We start from the raw sequence: 13,303 nt of genomic DNA on the forward strand, positions 1-13,303 counted from the left end.
TAACGTTCTCTCATTCTTTGATTCAGAGACAAATAGTCATAATCGTAAAGGCGCCCCTGAAAATTGATATGATAATTCCGCAAGCGCAAGACCTGAAGGCGAAACATAGCACTCCATATCACCGATGCAGTACTGCGCTGCATATGATAGATCAGCGCAGAAGAGAGTACTATATGGGATTCAGCACACAGCGTGAGGTACGCACTGTCTTTCATTTCATGTGACCCATTTTCGGAGATGTCGTCACAAATGCGGCTTTAAGTCATATCTTGGGGATATACATGCGCGCCTATGAATTTGTACTGTCAATATGGGAATAGAAACGGCACTGTAGTGAGATGAACGTTACGATCGTCGCAATAAAGCGGAAAGCTTGTTCAAAGAGCTTACACGGCAGAACTGTCCTGTTATCCAACGATGGGACTCTAACGACCAAAGAAAGTGGCATGTGCTTCTTGACGTGCCATACTGGAACCTATAAATACGACGGACTATATGCAAACCACACACCCGCGATATTTTAGATGTGAATATAATGCTTCAAAGTAGGGCGAAGCAAGCATGGAATGAACTGAGAAAACTTGGCCAAAACTAACCCTACTGTTTTACCACCACAAGTTGTTTGAACACGTCAAACTCTTTTTCACATGATACGTGGGACCGTCGCCGGACAACAAATCACGGTGTAAAGGTATGAGAGCAATCGATGAGCAGTCCCGCCGGCAGGTAAACCGCACAACCAAACTGGAAGGGTATCGGCTAAGTCCTTGGGAAGCCAGACGAGTTACTTATGTCTTGACCTCGAACAAATTTAGGACACGTAAATAACTCAATATATGGTCAATATCTCTGTGAGTAAGGAACGTCATCTCAGCAATAGGAGGCTGCATACCTGCTTGGCCACCGCATGATCAAGCTCCATGCCAGACCGCGCTAACATAGTAGTAAAGCATCTCGAAAGTGGTAGCAGACCATCAAGTTGTATGGCAAGAAAAGAACCGAGAGAAGTTCTACCACGCATATAACCAGCTAAGCAGACTAAATGCACATTTAGATAAGTCTACACACCATTGTTCCTTAGAGATCTTGTTGGCCCTCGGCTGAGCTAAATGTGAGGGAAAATAAGTCAACATATACCACGAAAGTTGGCATACATCCGTTTCCCAATTCAAGCAGCATGGGAGTTTTCCCTTGATGGACATGTAACTCATAGTGGAAATCGCCCGATACAGTATCAAGACAGCCATTCACCGGACTCAGAAATCAATCCGATACGTTGTTGAGCACGACAGTACTATTTTCGTATCCACGTAATTTAGCTTGGCGTAAATTCATCTCAGGCTTCTGGGATGAGGAGGAGACAGAACTCCCCAGTATTTCTTATGTGATCTAGAACTGGAAACATAAGCACGTAAATGTCAAAAGTAACACACTTATGAGAAGACCCATGCCACAAATGAGACGAAGGCGAAGTACATATGGACACATACCCTGGGACGATATAGTTATAGTGTTAGCAATGAACCTGCCGCGGATGAACGTCGTGAATCGCGGAGTACTCGGAGAATACGAATATTGTCTTTCGTGGAAGTTTGTGGTCAAAATATTTCGCGGAAACTTCCAAAGAGCTGAGAGCGAAGAATGCTGACAACGACATCTGAATCATATTGCAACCAGAGAACCACTGGCAGGGGAGCGAGACAACCTGGGAAGTTGGCGGAGTTTGTTGTGGAACGTTAGGGTTAGGGTCCGGTACTCCAATCTAGTTATTTATGGCTTATCCTATGCAGGCGCTAAATACCATTTTTTATATCTACCCGTTCCTTGCAGACAAATCTTACGTGCATTCTTCTGTATCACTCCAACATGTCCTCAGACTCTGAGAGTAGCTCGGCTCCTGCAGTAGCCCTCCCCCATCGCTCGAATTCTGCCAGTAACAGAAATTCTAAACCACCAGTCTGGTCTCTTAACTCGTCGAATGGAACATTAGCTCCCCTACCTGCGAAATGTGACCGACATGATCGTGAGGATGGAATATGTTGCAAAGAACTCAAAGACGAAGACGACCGCACCCTGATTGATCCAGACGTCGTTCGAGATGTGTCAGTACTTCCTTAGCATTTTGCGTGGACAATGAACCCTATACTAATATTTCGCACCTATTATCTTTCAGCGTGATTGGACTGTCGGATGGTTTGACTGTGCCTTTTGCACTCACAGCCGGTCTTTCATCTCTCGGAGAGTCGAGGCTTGTTGTGCTTGGTGGCATAGCCGAGCTGATTGCTGGCGCCATATCTATGGGCATTGGTGGTTTTCTAGCATCTCAGGCAGAGCGTGATCACTACCGTTTTCTGCGTCGTCATACGTCATCAAGGGTTTTGAGGAGCTGCGCCGGTGAGATGGAAAGAGAAGTTTATGCCGTTTTGGGACCCGTTGGTGTGGATGAGGAAACATCCAGGGCTGTCACAAAATGCCTCAGGAGTGTAGAAGTCGACAACAGCATTGATGGAAACGAGCGCGCTTCTTCAGATGAAGAAGCCGTCCCTCTAAGGTGGAGCAAGGAACTCGGATTGACTCCCTTCTTGTTAAAATTCGGTGAAGGGATGGGTACGTTACACATATTCTCTGTCGATTCACAATGGGCTAACTATGATCTCATACTCCATAGAGGAAGTACCAACTCGCAGGCTGTACATATCCGCATTCACCATTGGTATGGGGTATCTCATTGGCGGAATCATTCCCCTTCTACCCTACTTCTTCATCGCCCGGGCGCATATAGCATTATTGTACTCCTGCCTTCTCACAGGTGCCGTGTTGCTCATATTTGGTGCTGTCAAGGCCCGGGTCACCGGCGCTGGACAAGGTGCAGTTGGATACGTTTGGGGTGCGGTCAGCACATTGCTAGTCGGTGGAGCTGCCGCCGCCGCCGCCTATGGCATAGTGGCAATGCTAGAACAGTGAAACGGCATCTTTCCGTGACTTCAAGCTATCTTTATTGCTATACACGTCTCAACTTGATATCATCTTGCTATAGATGCACTGTAGCTGAACGCAGTGTTTGATGCATGTACTATACCTGTCATAGGGCTACTCCACCTATGTAGTAGAACGTAATTTCTTTTGAATCATGCTTTGTGTTGTGGAGATGCTTGGTCCGCTTACTAAGCAACCCTTAAAGACCTGTCCGAGACTGCTGTTTTATTACAATAACGTCTATTCGCTGTATCTGCAAACAGGATCAAGGCTTGTGGTGAACACAATCCAAAATCACGCAAAGTGTTTTGGAAGTCGCGTTTACGTGGCATTCATTCATCTAGACAGAAAGCTAGAACAGCTGGCAGTGTAGCGTATACTTTCAGCCACAGGCTTTTAACACTGCCCTCAGACTCTGATCCGGATCCACTACTTCTACTCTAAACCTATTGTTTTTTTAAATATCTCATCGAGGAGGTCAAACCCATGAAACAATGATTGTCCAAACTATAGGTTCAAAAGTGAATATGCTGATGGAAGATGAATTTGGGATTGTATATCTCATAGAGAATGCTCAGCAATTCTGGTCAGGTATGCTCGCTTGCGTTCGATGGATGTTCCATACAGCATCTCAAGTCTTGCCTTCCTTTTATTCAAACAATATAACCAGAACTAGAAGATATATTGCGCATCCCAGGCGGCAACACAGCTACGCTGTCCATGCTCGATGCCAGCCTCAGAAGATTCATTTCGTTGTGCGCTTCTTATCATGGTGGGTACTGCACGTGCACTCCAAATTTCATCGATTGCATGCTCATCTCTCACATCAGAACAATTCCTGCAAAGCCCATTGCAACTCGAACATGCGTGCGAGTTGCTACTCGATTCTGACCTGTTCACTTTTCACTCTGAAAGGATGTGCGAACTTCTGGTAGATGATGTACAATCGGTACGTTTTTGGTCTTGTTTCGTCCTCGTTCCTAGGTTGACATTCACACACGTTTAATTATGGCACAGAACACAGACCCCCACTTTCAGCTCATCACATTCACTGTTCTCCTTTATTTCGGGCGTCGAAAGTCGAGCTTTCTTCGATCTCAGAAGCGCTGGCAGCCGCTTGTACCCCTTTTGATGGACCATGTTCTGGTGGACATTGATTCCGATATCGAGGACGTTTATTTGGGAACAGGTTCGGTGTCGGGTGGGGGCAGCTCGAGGTCGAGCATGCTGGTGACACCGATTGCAATCGAGGCCAAATTGAGAAGCTTGGGTGTGAGGCTACTCTATGAAGTTTGCAGAGTGCAAAAGCTATCTGTTCAAGATCTGAGTAAGTCTGATGTTCCTGTCAGCTCTATGTCTAGGCCAAACACTTATAACCTTGGCTCTAGGCATTTTTAGCGATTCTTTCATAGACACTATGTTTGAATTGGTAGAAAAAACACGATATATGCATGATGAAACTTTCAATTATTCCGTAATCAAGTTGCTTGTAAGTGCGATTTTTTATTCACAATTTACAGCTTAAAACGTGGCATTCAGGTTGCACTCAATGAGCAGTTCATGGTCGCTTCTCTGACTACGGGCGGGCCGACACCTGTTCCACAGACACCTATCTCCACCGCAAGGCCTGCAGAGGCTCATAATCGGGTACTCAATGTCCTGATTTCACGTCTGGGCTCTAGCAAAACTTTTGGAGAAAATATGATATTCATGTTGAACCGTGCTAGTAAGTTGCCTATCTGCTGCACTCCCCACGAAAGATAATCTTGCCCTTCCCAAGATCGTACAGCCGAGGATCTATGTATGCAACTGCTGGTACTCAAGCTACTCTATCTTCTTTTTACGACTAAAGGAACTTCGGAGTACTTTTACACCAATGATCTCTGTGTGCTTGTCGACGTCTTTCTTCGCGAACTTGTTGATTTGGATGAGGAAAGCGAATCTGTATGTAATACTCGATTGTTTTGTTATGTTTGACTGATGACTTACAATCCATGCGCAGCTCCGACATACCTACCTTCGGGTACTCCATCCACTCCTCACGAAAACCCAGCTTCGAGATATTCCCTATAAGCGCCCACAGATCGTTATGGCACTTGAATCTGTGATTCAGAATGCCGATATCCGTGATATAAACCCAACAACGAAACGTCTCGTAGAAAGATGTCTGAGTGGCGATTGGTGTGTGCAATTGAGGAAAGATGTACGAGGCAAAGAATTCCAGAATGTCCAGGGAGACTTTCGCAAAGAAAGCCCGAGTCATGATGTCGTTGCGTTCACCACGCAGGATGGTTTATCTCAAAAGCCAATCGCCCCTCCACTACACTCCGGTCACCCTAAAGTATACGTTTATACCCCTAAACCGAAAACTATGAAGCCTAGCAAGAGTGCAGAAAACTTGAAGAATGCGCCTTCTCAAAGATCACCTCCGCGTTCTGTCAATGAGAATATGAGACGTCCCAGCACCGACAGTGCCGCGAGCCTTGGGGGAATTGCCTCGGCCACTGCCACTGCCGTGAAGCGGCGGGATAAAGTGAGTTCTGCAGACGACGGGACATATGCCAATCGACAAATAGGAGCTGCTCATTTCCACTCGCGTTCTCCACCTTCCCCGAGTGCTTTAAGCCTGCCTGCTACTTCACCTACGTTCCCACCCAAAGCCCATCGGAGAGCGCCTCCACCTGCCCCTCCGAAAAGGCGGAAACCACCGGCAGTACCTGTTGGTACGACGAATGGAGGCGCGACGATCACCGCGATTGCTAGTTCATCGTCGGTAGCTATACTTAATCCCGTGGGCAAGGTTGGAAAATCACATACATAAGGCTTTCAATAATTGCTTTCCAGGATCAGATGCTGAACATCTGTTCGTTTGCGCTTTGAGCTGCTGACATTGCACGAGTAGTACTGTCAAGTCCACTCTTACTTCTGCATACACATCTTGGACTTCCTTCGTACTTCGCTGAGCAACTCACTTCTCACTTGTATTATTATCGAAATCTTTTCGCCTTCCAAGCTTTCTATGCACCCCTTTGGTCGAGGCAGCATACAAACACATTTATGAGACCAGTTATTTTATTGTAACAATGACCTTCAAAGCATCCTATTTTCTTTCGTCCCCCAATTCTATCTATCTGAGCATGATGCATGTATTTACATACCTTGTCGTACAGATATGCACAGCTATAGCTTTTTGCCCAAGTCCGTGTCTATAATTAGGGTTGCCGCTGGAGGATGTGTCGTCGGGAGTCGGATCCGGTACCATAGCGTATGGACACTTGCCACTGCGAAGTGGCACTGGCACTTATCCGCATAGACCCAAACGTGTAAACCGGCATGCTATCTTCTGGATGAGCTTATCTACGTCGACACCTCAAGACAGCTACGTGTTACAACCGTTATCTCGTTCTTTTACTGAGACCCCACCAGTGGATATCATGCCCTCGGAACCTCACTCCTCAACTACCCTTCTCGACCCAGTTACCGACGACGAAGGCCTGGAAGGCCCTTTCGCTCCTTTGAAAGGTAAGTTTTCGCCACATGTTCTCGGCTAAGTTCCATATCTCTGTGTCTCAGGATTCGGGAAGGAATCGTCTAAGAGCACCGCGGTATCACATGCGTTGAAGGCGTCATTCGAGCGCGTGGTTTTCTCTACAGAGGTTTTTACACGACACTGACTTTTCTTGTTTGTAATTTAAGACGAGAAACGTCTGCTTTTAAAGTTAGGATTGTCTTTCTTTCTATTTGGGCTCTTGAACAACGGTATGTGTGCGGCTGGCGCTCTCCTAGTGTTGGACTGACACTTTCGTAGTTTTATATGTCGTGGTTCTGTCAGCCGCGCTCGATCTTGTCCCTCCATCGACACCCAAGGGTGTCGTAGCATTCTGTAACATTGCTCCGGCACTTGTTGCAAAAGTAGGCTGGCCGTACGTATTGAAGGGCAAGATAAGGTATGCGCGCCGTATCATTGGCTGTTGTTTTCTCAGTGTGGCTGGGATGTTTGTAAGTGAAAGAAACATGAGTAATGCAATGCACATTTTGACCAGTGTATAATCTAAAGGTTGTTTCTTCTTATGAGCACTTGAATGCAAGGCTTTTGGGAATTGGTTTAGCCTCTTTCTCGTCAGGTCATCAGCCATTTAATATCATCAACGTTATCCCTTACTTACTATGTGAATTACAGGGCTGGGAGAAATGACTTTCCTACAACTATCTACAACATACATTCCTCCATCAATTGGAGGTCACAGCGTTGGGTACGATAAGTGGACCTTATTTACAATTAAATCTAATGCAATTTTAGTTATTTTGCTTCCGGAACTGGTGCAGCTGGGCTGGTGGGCGCTTTTTTTTGGTGGGAAGTCAGGGGTCTTGGTGTCCATACTGGCATAATAATCTCATCAGTCAGTCTATAACCAAACTCTGGGGAGAATATAACTTGATCCTATCTCTCTCCAGGTCCTACCTTTCCTAATACCGGCGACATATTTTTATCTTTTACCTGGCCCTGAGAAATTTCATCATCATACGGCCTCTTATGCGGGCCGCTCGTCACTGTACACACACATACTTTCGTCTGAAAGCGGTGAAGATGAAGAAGGATCGAATTTTCTTCTGGATGTCCCCAAGCTTGGAAACAGCCTGACCTTCAGTGATAAATGGCGCCTTGTGAGACCACTGCTTTTTAAGTATATGTTTCCACTATGTAAGTCACCGTCTTATTTAAGAAATGTATGTTAAATCTTTCACTGTATAGTTTGTGTGTATTTGGTGAGCTACTTGTTATTACATCTGCTACTCGACAGTTTTAACAGCTGTTTAGTTCGAATACACAATCAATCAGGTTCGTCCTACATACATAGCTTCAGTGCGTGCGTGTCTGATTATCTATATAGGGAGTATCGCCTACTCTTCTGTATCCTGTCCCTCCTGCAGAGCGGTACAGTTTTCTGAGTAAAATCATACACTCAGTTCGTGATTACTATCCTCTATGGCAGGTGAGTTCTATGTTCCAATACATTTTCTACCGCCTCGACTTAAAAACAAATTTGGTTTGTCTAGCTGGTATATCAGACGACGGTGTTTATTTCTCGTTCAACTATATCACTAGGCTTGCCACCTTTGCCGGAACGCTTACTCTCCGTACCTGCAATAGCACAGTTCTTTATCTTGAATTTGCTTGCATTCGAGTCCGCTGTTGGGATATTTTCTGAAGCATCGGAGGGTCTCAGCATCGCCTTCGTATTCCTTTTAATCAGTATAGAAGGAATCTGCGGCGGGTTGGCGTAGTAAGTCGCAGTCTGCACTTCTCTTATGCTATGTCTGACACACGGTTTATATCAGTGTAAACGTTTTTTACCGTATAAACCAAGAGCCCGACACTTCGCTTGTGCATGATCCCGAGCGTACCAAACAAGAGCGAGAGTTCAAGATCGGTTCAATTGGATTTTCGGACAGTACAGGTATATTGTTTGCCTCGCTCTTGGCCGTTCCTGTAGAAATGGAGCTTTGTAAGGCGCAAGTTCGGAGAGGCAAAGTGTTGTGCAAGGGCTTATAATTAAAGCTCAAGATTGGTAGATACTTGGTATTAATTCTTATGGATACTCGTGTTTTCTGTATATATACGGTATGGTTTAGCTAACAGGAACTGACTAGAACATTGATTTCTACCATGTACACATTAGATAGTCCGAGTCACGTGAACACGAGTGGCTGTGCCAAATGGACAACTCTGAACGCTCCAAGAAGCCTACTAAGCCTTACTATCAAGTACCGCTGCGGCGCTGCAGGTACAACCCATCAATCGACAGTACCATATTCCAGCAAATAATCCCTTCGGAAGATTGCAGAATAACATACCATTGCTCTTACGAATCTATCTCAGGCTTACAGGATTCACGCTGCTACGTCTACAGTCTACTGGATCTGTCTGAAACTATCCGTACACCATGGCTTACTTTTTCACGTCACCGGTCGATGTCGATGTCAAGCTCGAGGGGGAAGAATCACGTAAACAAGTGGAGATGAAAGTAGAGAAGGAACATGGCGTCTCCTGTCCCGTTTACTATGATGGTGACTCTGTGGGCGGTCAGGTCAGTCATCTCGTTCGTTTATAGCAGCAACATCCCGATGGGTTTTTCAGATAACCATACGAGTTCGGGATGGAAAGAAGATGACACACGATGGAATCAAAGTCGAATTTGTTGGCAGCATTGGTTAGCATGGACTATTTTGCAAACGTTTAGACCTCAGACCTCCATTCCCAGAACTCTTCTATGACCGCGGCCATCACCACGAATTCTTGTCGCTTTCACAAGAGCTGGCTTCACCAGGTGAAATGAGACAGGCTCAAACTTTTGATTTCCTTTTCAAAAACGTGGAAAAGCAGTTTGAGAGTTACCAGGGTATCAACGTAAAGCTTAGGTCAGTTCCTTTGCCCCGCGTTCAGAATTATTTTTTCGATTCACCCAATCTAGATACTTTATACGAGTAACCGTATCAAGGAGAATAGCAGATGTAACGAAAGAGAAGGACCTATGGGTTCACTCTTACCGCATGCCTCCCGACAGCAACAATTCAATAAAGATGGAAGTTGGCATCGAAGACTGTCTACACATTGAATTCGAGTATAACAAATCAAAGTGCGTTACGTCCATGACCGTGTTTTGCCATTCTAACCCCACAACCGTGATCCGCCAGGTATCATTTGAAGGATGTTATTGTCGGCAAGATTTACTTCTTGCTCGTTAGAATCAAGATCAAACACATGGAACTTTCTATTATTCGCCGCGAAACGACAGGATCCCCACCAAACCAATACAATGAGAGTGAGACCATCACGAAGTTCGAGATCATGGACGGTGCTCCAGTACGGGGTAAGCTATGTATCCGCTCTAGACTTGTATCATCTTCTTAGGTTACCGCAGGGGAAACTATCCCAATCAGGCTGTTCTTAGGTGGTTTTGATCTAACACCGACATTCCGGGACGTGAACAAGAAATTCAGCACACGATATTACTTGAACCTAGTCCTTATTGATGAGGAAAACCGACGTTATTTCAAGCAACAGGTATGTCCCCGTCTTGGTTGTCATATCAATTTTGCTCACGCAGCGAGCAGGAAATTACCATATTTAGGATACCAGAGGTAATGTCACATCTCTGTTCTTCGATACGTGTACTGACCAATTCTGGTAGAATTGATATCATTTTCCTTTATTTCTCCGTGTACATAGTGTTCCACTTTTTCCACTGGCAGCGTCTCAAACATGAACCTGGGAGCGTAAGTCACTCTGGTCAGGCGCTAATATGGTCTGCCGGTGAGTCTTCCCAACATGATGTATCTTTTTGTTTGGGATGGTCTATACTGCAACGAGTCATTCCCAAGAGAATTGGTCCATTAAAAGTCATTCATGCACGATCCATATTAATAATCAAACAGTTTAAAGACAGCTGACGTGGTTACAGGGTTTAAATGTAAATGATACACAATAGTCCATAATCTATCCATGAGTCTGTCGATAGGTATCTCTGTAAGTTAACACATGACAAAATCACGGATAGCTTAGTATCTAATCCGTCAAGAAAAAGCTCCGTCCTTCCGCAAATTCGTCATTTTCTCTGGTGGTACTGAGCTCACTTATTGGGTTGTTCACAGGCGGCGCGACATCGCCCATATCCCTGACTGAGCCATGTTGGGACATTACTCGCTCCCTCGTCAACTGAAAGACTACATTTGTAGGGGTTGGTGTCATCCTCATCGGCACTCGTCCCACGCTGAGCCGTGGTACCAACGGAATATCTGATCTCGAGGGCGGGAAATTTTGCCTTGCCACGTCTGGTGGACCCCGAAAGTTCGCCGAAATATTAGCTCCCTCTGCAGGCCCACTTCTGTACTGCTCGATATCACCCCGAGTAAGCGTCTGGATTTGAGAGCGACCCGCTGCGGCAAGCCATTCAGCCGACTGGACACTGTATTCGCTGTCTATCTGGCTTTGTCTGCTTTGTCTGCTTTGTCTGCTTTGCCTACTTCTTCTGCGTGCATCCATGTCTGTTGAGAAGGTTTGAGCACCTTCAGCTCCGGGACTGGTGGTATGACGTTTGGAATAGACAGTTGTACCAGTCCAAGGCGTGGTAAGACTGACAGGGGATGCGGGTGCTTCAACAGCAATTTCCTCTGGAAAAGAGACACCACTCCAAGCGGAATCGCGCAAGTTGCGTCCTCTATCAACCCAAGGGGGATTCGGTATTAACGGAGGAGCGGGCTTTCTTTTTATTGAGTTACTCGGAGAAAGAGCGTTTTCTGCACTTTCATCGACCTTTTCATCGCTGTGTTGTTTCAACCGAGAGGTGCTGGATATCCCAGTTAGTGCATATGCGTCTTCCTCGTAACGTTGTCCCAGGATCGAACCACGATACTTTCCAGTGACACGTGGCGGTAATCCGGGAAACTGAGACGCTAGTTCTCGCACCACAGTATCCGAAACAGTGGCTCCACTGTCATGTCTAGGGTTTCCTCTGAAGGGATGGTTTCTGATTGCATCGACCCCTTCAGCTTCGGTCCGGAAACTAGGCATGGCAGATTTCGCTCTTCCATTGGTGCTCTGAGTAGACACCATCTCGAACGAGACATCAAGTTTGGACGATGATCGCGACAAACGGTCACGACTGCGGACCACCTCTGACTGCGATCTTGCACGAGCTCCCAGCGGTAGAGCGGCTGGTGAAGGGAACTCGAGGGCGGAAAAACGAATTTGCAGAAAAGGAGCTTTGTCCTTCTCTATATGGACTGTCACTCTCTGCTCTCTATTCGAGCGTGACGATGAGTTTTGGACGCCGGGGTTATTATACGGTGAATGGGTTGCTCGCGAAGCACGCCACGGCCTGAAGGTGCTGTGGCGTGGATTGGTTATAAGGGTACGAAGATTGGAGAAGCGTCTAGAACGGCGGCTTCCACGCAATTCGTCGGTGAGATTTTGAAAGTTTTCTGATGTATCGAGTCTATGAGAAAAAATAAATATTATCGCATATTTATATCGTTGTATTATGGAGTTGACTAAACTCACCCTTTGACTATGCCAATGATAAGAAATGCTCTCGCTACTAGTCTGAGTATTCTCCGAGCTAGAGGCACTCCAAAAACACCTTGAGAGAAACCAACAAGGGTTTCAACTGCGCCAAGACCTATTCCTACAGATATGAAACCTATACCATTAAAGAAATGATGTTCATCAGATTCCATCATTTCGATGCGTTGTTGGTTGAGAAGGGCTTTGACCATGCGGTAAAAGGCGAGGAGAAAATAGAGCATTTGGATAGCAATGTACAATGCAAGTGTGAGGTTGCTGAAATAAAGCCACAATGTCCGACCATCCCCTGTGAAACCAACGGCCAGAGTGTCTGTCTCTAGGGATGGGAAACTTTCTGTACACGAGGATATTGAATATCTGCAGGTGCGTAGAATAGAAAGCACAACTTACTAATGGTTATTCCAACGAACGAACCGACTTCATTAAATCCAATGACACCCAGGATGAGAAGGACGAGAAAATATTTCAGTATAACTTGAGGACGACGAGGGAGGGAGGGAAGAAAACTCTTGTAGCTCAGACTAAAGAGATACAGGGTATAGAGAAGAAGGGGAAGAAATGACAATGATCCTAGGAGAGTCGCATGAGATTGCTACTTGTTTGTTACCAGTCCCAAGAAACATACCGATGATAGTATCCAGTACCCTAAACACGGATAGAGAATTCCGCACAGCGGGGATGATGTGCGACAGCATGTCAATAAGAGCCAAAATAAAGTATATAGCACCGTCTGTTACGAGCAAAAAGTGCCTCCTACAAGAGATGTGTTAGTACTCTGCTTCGTGTGAGGCCAGCATCATAACGGCACAGGAAATAAACCTCGTCGATTGCCACAACGGCTCCAGAGAAACAAGCATTCAGAGAACCGATATGAAGGACGTACCTGCCGGAACTCCGTTTCATATATATCAAGAACAGAAGAAGAATGATTTCAAGGGCAGGAGGGATGATGAGGGCTTCGTATTCCAAAACGGTGAGAGAAAGACAGCGAAGATTGGGCGCCAATGAGAGACAAAATGAATTCATTTAACCCAAAGCCAACAAGGGGTTAACACCAAGACAAGTTGGCATTTCAAGGTGGCCTGCCAATAGTACGAACGAAAGGTAAACGAACGAAGGTCGACAGAAAAGGAGTGGACTGCAGACTAGCTGCGTGAAAAGTGACCTTCAGTCCTGAGAACTACTACGGAAAACGCGATGGGAAATACTCATGCTGAAAGAATAGCCATGCTACTTATTGGT

The 13,303-nt window shown here is 45.8% G+C and overlaps 6 protein-coding genes across 6 annotated transcripts; all 6 read left to right on the top strand.

Annotated features, from left to right (window-relative positions):
- Positions 1 to 1,811: 1,811 nt before the first annotated feature.
- SERLADRAFT_386024 (uncharacterized protein) lies at positions 1,812 to 3,144 on the top strand (the record flags this gene model as incomplete). The annotated part of the gene is made up of 3 exons (XM_007316943.1): positions 1,812 to 2,102; positions 2,174 to 2,607; positions 2,669 to 3,144. The coding sequence occupies 3 exons, from the start codon at positions 1,867 to 1,869 to the stop codon at positions 2,962 to 2,964; spliced, it is 966 nt and encodes a 321-aa protein (XP_007317005.1).
- A 260-nt stretch (positions 3,145 to 3,404) lies between these two features.
- SERLADRAFT_447952 (uncharacterized protein) lies at positions 3,405 to 6,170 on the top strand (the record flags this gene model as incomplete). Its single annotated transcript, XM_007316944.1, has 8 exons — positions 3,405 to 3,567; positions 3,647 to 3,748; positions 3,807 to 3,925; positions 3,994 to 4,303; positions 4,365 to 4,465; positions 4,516 to 4,702; positions 4,757 to 4,920; positions 4,979 to 6,170. 8 exons carry the CDS (start codon positions 3,471 to 3,473, stop codon positions 5,795 to 5,797), a joined length of 1,899 nt encoding a protein of 632 aa, XP_007317006.1.
- Positions 6,171 to 6,261: 91 nt separating this feature from the next.
- On the top strand, positions 6,262 to 8,711 carry SERLADRAFT_464346 (uncharacterized protein; the record flags this gene model as incomplete). The annotated part of the gene is made up of 12 exons (XM_007316945.1): positions 6,262 to 6,498; positions 6,673 to 6,735; positions 6,785 to 6,975; positions 7,034 to 7,100; positions 7,157 to 7,229; positions 7,277 to 7,376; positions 7,432 to 7,678; positions 7,730 to 7,743; positions 7,796 to 7,816; positions 7,869 to 7,970; positions 8,035 to 8,261; positions 8,317 to 8,711. The coding sequence occupies 12 exons, from the start codon at positions 6,324 to 6,326 to the stop codon at positions 8,528 to 8,530; spliced, it is 1,494 nt and encodes a 497-aa protein (XP_007317007.1).
- Positions 8,712 to 8,738: 27 nt separating this feature from the next.
- On the top strand, positions 8,739 to 11,127 carry SERLADRAFT_464351 (uncharacterized protein; the record flags this gene model as incomplete). Its single annotated transcript, XM_007316946.1, has 8 exons — positions 8,739 to 9,065; positions 9,116 to 9,188; positions 9,240 to 9,396; positions 9,450 to 9,614; positions 9,673 to 9,848; positions 9,900 to 10,042; positions 10,093 to 10,119; positions 10,170 to 11,127. The coding sequence occupies 8 exons, from the start codon at positions 8,922 to 8,924 to the stop codon at positions 10,173 to 10,175; spliced, it is 891 nt and encodes a 296-aa protein (XP_007317008.1).
- A 987-nt stretch (positions 11,128 to 12,114) lies between these two features.
- Positions 12,115 to 12,485, top strand: SERLADRAFT_386037 (uncharacterized protein; the record flags this gene model as incomplete). Its single annotated transcript, XM_007316947.1, has 2 exons — positions 12,115 to 12,397; positions 12,455 to 12,485. The coding sequence occupies one exon, from the start codon at positions 12,196 to 12,198 to the stop codon at positions 12,379 to 12,381; it is 186 nt and encodes a 61-aa protein (XP_007317009.1).
- Positions 12,486 to 12,754: 269 nt separating this feature from the next.
- Positions 12,755 to 13,069, top strand: SERLADRAFT_368354 (uncharacterized protein; the record flags this gene model as incomplete). Its single annotated transcript, XM_007316948.1, has 2 exons — positions 12,755 to 12,825; positions 12,925 to 13,069. 2 exons carry the CDS (start codon positions 12,755 to 12,757, stop codon positions 13,067 to 13,069), a joined length of 216 nt encoding a protein of 71 aa, XP_007317010.1.
- Positions 13,070 to 13,303: the final 234 nt, after the last annotated feature.

Source organism: Serpula lacrymans, assembly GCF_000218685.1.
Source record: "Serpula lacrymans var. lacrymans S7.9 unplaced genomic scaffold SERLAscaffold_5, whole genome shotgun sequence".
NCBI lineage: Eukaryota > Fungi > Basidiomycota > Agaricomycetes > Boletales > Serpulaceae > Serpula > Serpula lacrymans.